Source organism: Lycorma delicatula, chromosome 12 (genome assembly GCF_047948215.1).
Source record: "Lycorma delicatula isolate Av1 chromosome 12, ASM4794821v1, whole genome shotgun sequence".
NCBI lineage: Eukaryota > Metazoa > Arthropoda > Insecta > Hemiptera > Fulgoridae > Lycorma > Lycorma delicatula.
In genome coordinates this window covers 47,545,724-47,557,945 of record NC_134466.1, presented here as the reverse complement: position 1 = coordinate 47,557,945, position 12,222 = coordinate 47,545,724, and the positions used below count along the sequence as shown (strand labels likewise).

At 27.6% G+C, this 12,222-nt stretch overlaps 1 protein-coding gene across 1 annotated transcript in view; it reads right to left on the bottom strand.

Moving 5' to 3' along the window:
- pbl (epithelial cell transforming 2 pebble) overlaps positions 1–12,222 on the bottom strand; it is an 81,307-nt gene that overhangs the window by 26,909 nt on the left and 42,176 nt on the right. Inside the window, exons 8-11 of the mRNA XM_075380741.1 lie at positions 9,946–10,168; positions 4,814–4,935; positions 2,129–2,317; positions 48–255 (exon numbers count right to left, since the gene is read on the bottom strand). Of these exons, the coding sequence (XP_075236856.1) occupies positions 48–255; positions 2,129–2,317; positions 4,814–4,935; positions 9,946–10,168 (742 nt within the window). The remainder of the gene's footprint in view (positions 1–47; positions 256–2,128; positions 2,318–4,813; positions 4,936–9,945; positions 10,169–12,222) is intronic.

Here is a 12,222-nt window from a genome sequence, read left to right as displayed (position 1 = left end):
ACATAACAGGAATGGGGAAATAAAACTGAAATGAATAAATTACTTACCATTTAGTAATAGTGTAACACTTGCTAATCGTTGTATAGGCCTTATTAATAATTCCTGTAAACTTTGTCTACCACATTCAGGTTTCGTTTGACATTTTTTTAAAAATGCATGAAACCTTGGTTTTGTTTGATCACAATTCACTAACATTTCCCGTGTGTTTTCAAAAAAATTGACAAAAGGTGGGTAAGCCTTAACTAGATCAGGTGCCTGAAAAAAAAGAAAGGTTAATAAAGAAACAAAAATCACAGCAAAATTTCAGGCAGAGTAATAAATACATATTACTATTTTATTCATGATGATTATAAATCCTCCATTAATCCTCAAATGTAGTTCGTGAAAAAAACTTATTAAATTTAAGTTTAATTTTCCTAAAGAAATAAAAAACAACCAGCAAGGTTGGTAGGGACAAATATATGACAAATAATTATAGACAAACTGAAAATTATAATATAGTGTAGGACAAATTAATGTCGTCAGTTTTATTTTTAAAAATTCTTTCAACATCCATTTTTTAGATTTTATTAAAAAATTCCTCTACAATTAGAAATTTCTACTTTATTCATTTACTAATAAACTATAAATCACATAATGCATTTTTTATTTATGTATCTTTTTCTAATAGTATATTTGTTTAATTGTTTATCAATGAAGTGCTACGCTATCAGAAACAGAATAACAGGAGATAAAAATTATATATAAAAATCCTACAGTACAATACATATATAATTCAAACTTCAGCTCCACATAAACTAACGCTGATTATTGAAGAACATTATGACTTCAAACATCCAAATGAAAAACTGTAGTAGAAGATAAAGCAGTTATTAATTAAAAATATCTCAATTCACAGACAAAAGCATTGAAATATAAATAAAATTGATCTGTGAATTTTATAGTAGCTATTACAGTTAGAGATACAGTAGAAACTTGATTGTTCCAACCTTGATTGAATGACAAGAATTAATAGTTCTGATACAAAAATTTTTTTTAATTTTTCATATCCTATAACTCACTAATTATACAATTATAAATTTCTGCAATTTGATAATTTTGGTATTTTTTTATTTAACTTCTTTATACAATGAATATAGTCTGAAAACCAAATGTTCATTATAATTTTCCTGGCTGTTTAATGTTCTTATTCATTATTTATTCAATTATATCATTAATGTTCAAGATTTCATACTTTTTTCATATTATACTAACAATGTATATGAGCCACCTGCAGGCATACCTGATCATACTTTCTGATAATTAAGCTGATTTCTGATAGAGCATTCCAGGCTGCTGACACTGATGAGTAGAAACAATACAATCTGTTCTGCAATTCGAAGATCATTTTGTATACATTTTAAATCCAGTCAGGCATTTCTTCTGTTGTTCATATTTATGGACGGTGAGAGTGCAGTTCATTCTCAATCGTTTTAATAAAGTTTACTCAGTTTATAGCTGCTTATGTTTGTCAATGTTTATTTACTTAACTGTCTAAGTCTAAAATAAATAAAGTTTAGATAACTAATTAAAATAAGTAAAATAATTTTGTAACAGCAGTAAGCTATTCCATCCTTGGATGCTTTTTTTTATTCATACTTGTGAATAAATAACATAACAGCTGGGTGCTGAACAACTGGAGTAGGTTAGTGCTTCTTTCTGTTCCTCAGACAAACAAACTTTGGTTTTTGTTTCTCTTATTTGGTGCAAAATTCAAATCCAAACACTTATATTTTGTAGCATTAGTAAGAGAGAAATAACTATATATATATATATACATTTTTTTCAAATTATGTATTTTCCTTTTTCTGGTTAGTATGGGATTAAATCTGTATTACTTTTTTTTGATAGTGAATAGGTTAAAAAAAAATCTTTTTCTTTTTTATAGAAACACTGGAGTTAATTCCAGTTAGAATGATTAGTCTCTATTCCATATTCCCATGCACGTGTTACAAACTTATATAATGAATTACATTAAAAAAAGTCAAACTAATGTATATCATTTTCAAGTATATTAATTGAAAATTCAACATAATTTTTGTTCAAAATATAAAAAAAGAACATTACATTAAGATAAATATTCACTTACAAATTTAAGGAATATATTTCCGATGGATACATCTTCTGTCCAATGAGAAGTAGTCCATTTAAGTTGTTCTAACATTTGACAATGTGTTTGGTATATAGGAGGTAAATGTCCAAATATAATTTTTATTTCTGTTAAATTCAGTAGGTGGTCTTCTGTTTCGCACATTTTTTCTAACGGCTCTTTAAACAGCTGAAAATAATAAAATTATCATAATTAATAAAAATTAGGGTTCAAATACAGAGATAGAAGAACAATTGCTAACATGTACAGGTACCAAACAGCAACAGTAACAATTGAAGAACATAAGAAAGAAGCTGTAATAAGAAAGGGAGTCTGACAAGGATGTTCCCTATCTCCGTTACCTTTTAATCTTTACATGGAACTAGCAGTTAATTATGTTAAAGAATAATTTAGATTTGGAGTAACAGTAAAAGGTGAAAAGATAAAGATGCTACGATTTGCTGATGATATAGTAATTCTAGCAGAGAGTAAAAAGGATTTAGAAGAAACAATGAACGGCATAGATGAAGTCCTACGCAAGAACTATCACATGAAAATAAACAAGAACAAAACAAAAGTAATGAAATGTAGTAGAAATAACAAAGATGGACCACTGAATGTGAAAATAGGAGGAGAAAAGATTATGGAGGTAGAAGAATTTTGTTATTTGGGAGGTAGAATTACTAAAGATGGACGAAGCAGGAGCGATATAAAATGCTGAATAGCACAAGCTAAACGAGCCTTCAGTAAGAAATATAATTTGTTTACATCAAAAATTAATTTAAATGTCAGGAAAAGATTTTTGAAAGTGTATGTTTGGAGTGTCGCTTTATATGGAAGTGAAACTTGGACAATCGGAGTATCTGAGAAGAAAAGATTAGAAGCTTTTGAAATGCGGTGCTATAGGAGAATGTTAAAAATCAGATGGGTGGATAAAGTGACAAATGAAGAGGTATTGCGGCAAATAAATGAAGAAAGAAGCATTTGGAAAAATATAGTTAAAAGAAGAGACAGACTTATAGGCCACATACTAAGGCATCCTGGAATAGTCGCTTTAATATTGGAAGGACAGGTAGAAGGGAAAAATTGTGTAGGCAGGCCACGTTTGGAATATGTAAAACAAATTGTTAGGGATGTAGGATGTAGAGGGTATACTGAAACGAAACGACTAGCACTAGATAGGGAATCTTGGAGAGCTGCATCAAACCAGTCAAATGACTGAAGACAAAAAAAAAAATAAAATGACATTTGAAAAGAAAGAGCTACGATAAATATTTATTGAAACAAAATCCTTAAAAACCTGTTAACATGCTTAAAAATTTAGTTTTAAAATTACTTTTTATTTTTCATCAATGATTAATGAAAACAAAATGTATTATGCATCATAACATTGTCCTTTTCCTAACAAATGTGTAAGGACTACTATTTATGAAACAAAAATATTCCATTTTTAACCAAGAATACAAGAAGTCCCTTATAATCTGGGAATAATAAAAAACAAACTGGTGGAAAAAGAAATGGTTTTCAATAATTTGAAAAAGCTGTTCTATTAAAAAGTAAAGTTTGACTTTTAAATCAAAAGTCACTTTTGATTTAAATTATTTTAAAATTTAATAATTAAAAAACCCACTTACCAACAATTTTTTTTATGCGTTCAAGTACATTCGGAATAGAATTTCATCAGCAGGAACTTAAAAACGTTTATTATATTCTTTGTAAAACTAAAACTGTGTTGTCAATTGTAAAGTTGTGTTTATATAAAATATATAAATTAAACAGTGGTCATCATGTGTTTAAAATTGTGTCGACTTAACGTCCCTGTCATTATGAATGCTCCACCGTTATGGTGAAGTGGAATGGGAACAGTATCTGTAGTAACATAATGAACAATTTTAAGTTCCTGACGATGGCATTCTATACCAAAACGCATTAAAAAAATTGTTAGTAAGTGGGTTTTTTAATTATTAATTATATATAACGGATACCAACAGACCACGTTTGATAAAATTAATTTTAATAATTTTCTTTAAGTTTTCCATATAATTTTCATACATCTTGCAGCCTACTGAGAAAATACAGTGTACATAGTTAACACTTTCTTATAGAAAAGAATACCATTTTTGTTCCTTTATACTAATCTGCCAGAGTCCTTCTTCTGGCCAACATATGTAAATTTCACAGCTAATCATCACTGTTGTAAACAGCAAAGCAAGATATGAATGTACAAGACTGAATGTCATGTACATTTTTGTAGTTTTGTAAGTTAGTTCAGTGAAGAAGACATAGGAAACCAATTCACTCCTCACTTTTCATTATAACATTGGATATGTTTGTTATTTTTCAAACTATATACGATTAGCATTTAATCATTATTTTTCTTCCTTGTTATGCATATCAAAGAAAAAATTGGAATTAAATTTTTATTCCAATCTAACTGCAATTTATCTATATAGAAAACATAAAATATAACATGACAATGTTTTGATTATTACTAAGTGCAGATTTAAACTAACTTATTGTACAAATGTTAACTTTAGCACAGAGTGCGATTCAGTTATTATTATTATAACTGCTGTTTATCGCAAACAACATAATATTGTGAACTAAAAAATACAATTTACATAAATTAACTTTTGATCAATTAAAACATTCAATAAATAGAGATAGTCACATGAAAATACTTACAGTCATAATTGTAGATAATATTCCAACATAATTTGATTCAGTTTGAACTAATTCAAGGAACACTTGATGACGAGGACTCATGTGTTTACGAGGAGTTTCAATTGCATTAACTGCTTCTGTCTCTATAAATAAATGATTACACAATTACTAAAAATCATATAGAGGATATCACAAAATTATTTCATAAGCGTTTCAAGAGTAGCATTGATCTCTTGTTAAGAACGGATTACCAACAAATAAACTCGCTGTTGATAAACTCTTCAACTTTTATATTATGATTTTTAAGAAATAGATTTTTATCTGTTTCAACAATATAATTTATTCCATCTCCAATAACCACTACATTTTGTGAAGTATTTGCAGACAACTCTCTTAAGTAACTAACAAAACCAACTATATAATATTATTCCTTGACATTTTCAAAATGCTGTTGCTAACCAATTCTTCATTTTCAGGAAAAAGCTGATTGTCACTGGGAGCCTACAACTCAGGGCTGGATGGACTTTCTAAGTTACTTTCTGAATAGCCATTGTAATTCCTTTTCGCTTACATAAGCTCTTTTGTTGCATACCAATCTTTCATGTGCAAATAAATATAAAGATAATTCATGATTTAAATTATATACATGGAGATTAAGAACAATAATAATAATACAACATATGAAAAAGGAATGGTGGGCATAGTCATGAAAATTATTTATAAGGTGAATGAAATTCATATTAGTAACATTGCAGTAGACAAAAATTAACGTTGTCTTTATAGCTTTATAAAGCAGTCAGCAGACTGATGACTAAATAAATTTAAAAAAAAATAAGACTGACTAGCAGATAACAGTAAAATGCACAAGCTTAAATTATGTGATTTCACATTTACATCAATGTGAAATCAATTCACATTGCAATTTGTCTTCACATTGTTCAAAAGGATTGGGCCTTTCGTCAACAATATGGCAAATTTTGAACTCAAGAATTAAAGCAACAGGACCTCGGTCTTTACGATGGGGCTCTCATTTTTGGCTTTTGATGGCTTTGTAAACAAGCAAAATTGTCATATTTGGGATGATACCAACCATACATGATTCAGCAATGACTATTACATCAGAAAAAAAAAACATTGTTTGGTGTGGATTATGGGTGGCATCATATTTATATATTTTGACAGTAAATTTTTATGATTTGTAAATGTTGTTGAGGCGTGAAATCACAGTCGCCAAAATCTGTCGATTTTTTGCACCCAATTAGAAAGACGCCTTTATAAAATCATCGTTCATTGTTTTCCAATATAAGTTAAATTTCTTTCCTCAATAATTAACAATAAAAAAAATGAAAACAGAAAAACTATATTAAATACTTATGTATTTGTTACAATACATTTTACTTGCAGTTTAACCTCTAGTACTTACAGTAATTCTCTATATTTTTAATGAAAAGATATTTCACTCTGAATATATTTTTTTTTTACAAGAAAATTTAATTTTATAGAATTCAAAATTGTCAGGAAAAAATACTAAGAAATTTTATTTGCTAGAGGGAAATAAAGATATATTAGATCTGTTAGCAAATTTTAATAATTTATGGCTAAGTAATTTAAACCATTGATTGTTATACTGCAGATATAATGTCTCATCATGTATTCCTTTAGGTTCAGTACACTGGGTAGCACTGAATTTTTAAATCAACCAAAACTGATCTCAAGTTGTACAATATTTCTGATCAGTTGTGATAAGAATATTATTCAAACTTTTGTAGAATTTTTTATTCTCATCCATTAATGCTGCAAATCACTAATAAAAGTATTTACACACATCAAATGAGGAATGATTAAAAAAAACTGAAAATTTATATATTTAATATTATACAAAATATAAACCACCAAAACATAGTAATCAGATAAGTTAACCGTACTGTATTAATTTTCAATAAAATAACATTACATAACTTATCTAATTACTGGTTTTGGTAGTTTTTATTACATTTCATATAATATTAAATTTTATAAAAAAAACTTTTTCATTTACATCCATTTCAGTTGAAAATATAAATATGAACTAATTTTGCAGATGACAATCAAAAATAGTTTCTATAATTTAACCAGTTTTAATTTAATGTTATGAAAATTGTAGTGAGAATGTCATGTCACAATTTTTTATAGAATTTGTGATTTCAAGTTCAGGGGAAACTTACCCCGAGGAAATTTAGCAGGGTTCCAACTAAATTTTAAAATTCATTTTTCCTGATCAATTTAGTAAAAATTTTCTGACTATAATGTTACACTATTGCCATTTACTCCGCAAAATATATAGATATTTTATTTTTGCAGTCTCTATAATCCTCATAACTGCCAAACTCATACAAATTTTTATTATTTATTACTGATTTTTTTTACAATACACATTTAAAATTAGGCTACTTTTTGTGATAATTTGTTTTAGTAAATTAATTGCGAAGTACAAAACAAATAATATTTAAGTTTTCAATAATATTTAAGGTTTTTGAATAAAACTGAACATAATGAGAACATCATGGTAACTAAAAAGCAACACAGATAAGAAATAAAAACTAACTAAAGCTAATTTTAAAAATAATTGGCTTGCACATAAGATTGCTAAAAAATTTTCACAAAATCTAGCCTATATTATTTTGCAAACTAACAAAAAATAATATTTTAATAAATTATATTGTATAAAAATGCTAAAAAACACAGATTTTAATTTAACAAAGAATTTATGTATGACCACAACTTAAAGGAAAACTAAATCACTGTAACAAAGTGATACAGTTAAGAAAATTAGAACAGAACACCTTATTTTATATAGAAAACAAACATTATTAATATTTACTTGAAAATTATTTTGTCATTATTAATCTAATGTATTTGCAGAATTTCATCAAAGTATAGTGTAAGGCCATGATTAATGACATAAGAGCATTTAGTAGCTCCAGGCTGGAATTTTGACGCTACACACTATCAGGAAATATCATTTTAAAAGTTGCATTAATATCTTCAAAGAACTCTAGGATAACTTATTTTTTTACACAACACTGAGAACCTACGCAATCTCCAGCTTAGAATCATTTTTATAACAAAAATAAGTAACTGTGTTCTCATTTTGCCTAAATGAAGTAGAGGACTCAAATTATCATTTGCTGCTGAAATACTATTACTTTGATCTGAAGATCCAGGTAAAGAACACATAGATGTATCACACAACCTTCATTCTCAAAACTGTTGATCAAAGTTTTAGGCTATTGAGTTGAAGTACCACTGGGAGTTAACTTTTTCAGTGAAGGCTGAGAATACCTTATCTTAATTACTGAATTAATTTCATTATGCTGCTTTCCTTTACTGTACGACATCATTTCCTTTCAATCCATATTGCCCAGTCCAAAATGGTTTTTACATTCATCACAAACTGCATGATACAAATCTTTACCTCTTCTCAACCAACTGAATTCCGGGTGTAAGTTTATATCTAACCACTGGTCATTAAATAGTCTTTTTAAACGCAATTAACTGTTTATAATAAAAAAAATTCATGGTGGTTTGAAAAAAATTCCAAGAAAACAGTTAACATAACTTTAAAATTTTTCAATTGTAACTTTTTGTTAAAATTTCACCAGTGAAATATTAACTGATTTGGAATATTCCTCCTTTAATATAAAAGAATAATTAGGTAAGTAAGAACAAGACATGCTGCTTGATGCAGATAGTTGCAATGTGCTGGGCATAGCCCAGTAAGTATACTTTAAAAGTACATTTGATATACTTTACCCGGAAGTGGGATATCAGGACAGTATATATCAGATATATTTTTGCGTTATTTAAAAAATAATTATTTTTAAGATTATTAAACATAATCTTAATTCGGTAACAAAAATGCAATTCTCTGACATTTTTTGCAATTTTTCCTGTCTTTGGGAACCAATGTTAGGAGTTTCTGTAATGTTAAGTAACTTTTTGAGTCATCTAGAAAATACTTTTATGTTGAGTAGCAAGCGTCTTGTATGCAATCTAAATACAATTAGTAAAGAAACTACAATAAGGTATCACTAGACCTACACTCTCCAAATTGAGCCCCTAAAGAACTGAAGAAGTATAACTTTTAATTTCTTTTAACTGTTAAAACATTTAAATTACAGATACTAGTGAAAAAACCTACATCACTTGTCTTCAGGAAAAAATCACTATATGGAATTTACACTAATTAGATGTATAAGCCATATATTATGTTTTAAGAATCAACCAAATGGTGTTTCAGGTATTATCAGTAACATTAAAAAATTGCTTTACAAGATTTTTACCTTTTTTGACAAAATAAAAATTAAAATAAAAAAAATAATCACAATTAAGTATCTCAAATAATACTTAAGAAGAGACAATCGTCTTGAGAAAATTTTATTTATTGTAGACAGTTCCTACTTGAGAGTTTTGTGTAGACAGGTCAAAGAATGAATAACTAGCGGGGAATGGAAGTTGCAAACTTTGGTAAATCAGTCAATTGCTCTAATCACATTATTAAGCCTAACTACTATATTTCATTACATCAAAAGGAAACACAAAACTTACAGAAAACTAATATCAAAAAGTTAACAGAATAGTTTTTAAGAATACAACAACAAAGGAATACATTTTTAGATGTCATGATTTTTTTTTTTTTGTTGTAGCTATACTAAAATTTTGAATACAGATTATTTAAAACTGAGAAAAATTCAAAACATCATAGGAAATCTCTAAAAGTATCACCATCTTTCATTTTCTAGATTCAGGGAGGATAAATGTTGAAAATGCATATATACCATACCCTTAGCTAGATCTGAAAACAATTTTAATTTAGGTCATATAAAAAATATTTCTTAAAATGAGTCAAAAAGTTTCAACTTCCTCCAGACTTTTTTTTTGTTTGAACTTGATATATTTTAATTTAGTGGAATAGTTCAGCAACATTGTTGCTGAATTCATTTTTATTTGGCAATTGAACAGTAATGAAACCTCAAAAGCAAAGCTATTTCAGTGGATGACTTAAACCAGAAATAATTTTAAAAATTTGTTCACATACTTTAAATATCATTTTTGGATGGCATTTTGACTCACATCAGGATAAATAAGGGAATGAATATGAATATAAAACTTACCATCTGTAAGCTGAGTTGTAGGACTAGGTGTACAACTAAGTAATCCAGCATCACTAACTGAAGAACGCCTTTTATTAACAGCAGGTGTAGTATTACTGCTGGCAACCATACGAGAAACTACTTCTTGCAAACGTTTCCTTTTACGGGCTCTACCGACTGATAAAGGGGTTGTTGATGAAGATGTAGGTGTCCTTCTGCTAGGACTGACCAAACTCTCCAAATACTATCAAAAATATTTTTAAAATAAAGCATGAGTATATGAGCAAGTTTAATTACAGATGACAGTATATATGAATTACAAAATGATTTTTAATGGGGGAAAAGTATCTGCAAACCGATATAAATATGATTTTTTTAAAAATGTTACAAAGAAATGACAGACTAACCTACTAATAGTTCTAGAAATTGTAAAAAATTTCCTTGAGAACAGCACGCAAGACATTCATTTGCTACATAAAAACTCAGCATCTTATTCTGTATCTATCTAGTTCACCTTTGATATCGGCATACAAACTTTATAAAAAGCCTGAATAAAGTGAACTAAAGTCTGTCAAAATGGCAGAAAGCAATTATTTATGCAACGTACACATTCAACAGAGTTCAGATATATTTGCTATCTCTACCATGTTATAGTATCTGTCACAAAATAAAAAGTTTATCTTCAAAGAAATGTACCTTATTAACTACTTGATAGAAACAATTGAGTTTAAAGGTGCATCAAAGATTATTATTATTGTTTGCATTATTTTTGGGAATCTCAATCTTTGAATGTAAGAAAATTATAAGTTAAAACAATACCTTGTTTTTCATTTTTTTTCAATTATGCAATTTCAACTTGCCAGAGATAATACAATTTTTTTTCTGTCAGTTTTGATACTATTCATGTACCATTTTTTTAAAATACTACAATTTCAAATAATAGTTTTTTTTTTTTAAACTGAACTACAAATTTTAGATAAGGTAGAAGAATATGTGTTGTAAAGGAAATAATTTCTATTAAGTTTGCAAGAAACCTCAGCTGTCTATTGAAGATTAGTAAAATTGATTTAGACAGTGTAGAATACAGTTATGTACTTTTCTATGCAGTCATTTTGCTGTGTATTATCCATAATTTTTTCTATCAAATGATTTATAAGAAACAACTCTTCAAAGATAATGAATGCTTTATCTTTCATGATACTAACAACAGCATAAAATAAATATGAATTCTACTTAAATAAGAAAGAAGATATCACAACATTCATTATATAAATGTCATAATGTGCATGCACACACACACACACACACACACACACACACACACAAAGTGGATTACAGCAGATTATTACTAAATAATTATAAGCTGTATATTTAGTAAAATATATGTCTAAACTTAAGCAAATCCTAGGGCTGAGCCCTCTCTTCTGACTCGAGTTCTGCAGTGAACATACAATTTTAATAATCAAATCAAGTTAAAAATGTACATTATAACATTTCTTTATATGAGTTAATTGAATTATCTGTAGATGTTCCTTTAATAAATCAATTCTTGAAACAATGACAAATTTTTTTACTTGTTCATCATTTTGAAAATGAATTACACAGAGATGTTTCTCTACTTTTACAAATTTTAGAGAAAGTCAGAAGGGGCAAAGTTCAGGGCTGTATGGCAGATAAATCATGATTTCTCACTATTATAATTTCAAGTTTTTGCAACAACATCTGTGTAACATAATAATGTTGAGAGCAACATTTTTAAAAACTAATTTGCTATAAATAATCTAGTAAACACCATAAAGAAAAATTGGAAGTGATTAAGCAGTCGCATGAACTTAACTATAAGGATTATCTCTCATTACATTGAGAAGACATATTTTATTGCTTTTGTTGGCAAAAAAAAATTCTGGCAACAAATATTCTGACAAGGCTCATATCAAATATGTTTAGTTGACTATTCTAAACTATTTTACAACAATGATGAACAATTTTGATGCCCACGAGATGTAGTTCAAACCTTTAACTAATGTTATATTTTTTGATTTATAAAAACAAAAAATTATAGAAAATACCTTTTCTTGGACAAACTAATAAGGAAACGCACATGTTAGTATTTTGTCAATCATATTTTCCTTCACTACTAGCCAAAAATGAATATTCAAAGCAAATTATAAATTATCAAATGCAATTAATTATTAATATTGAATGTCCAATCCAATTAACACTGTAATTTTAATTACATGAAACATTTTTTATGACAAAATAATATTTAAAACAATATGTTCAACAAATTTTATTTTA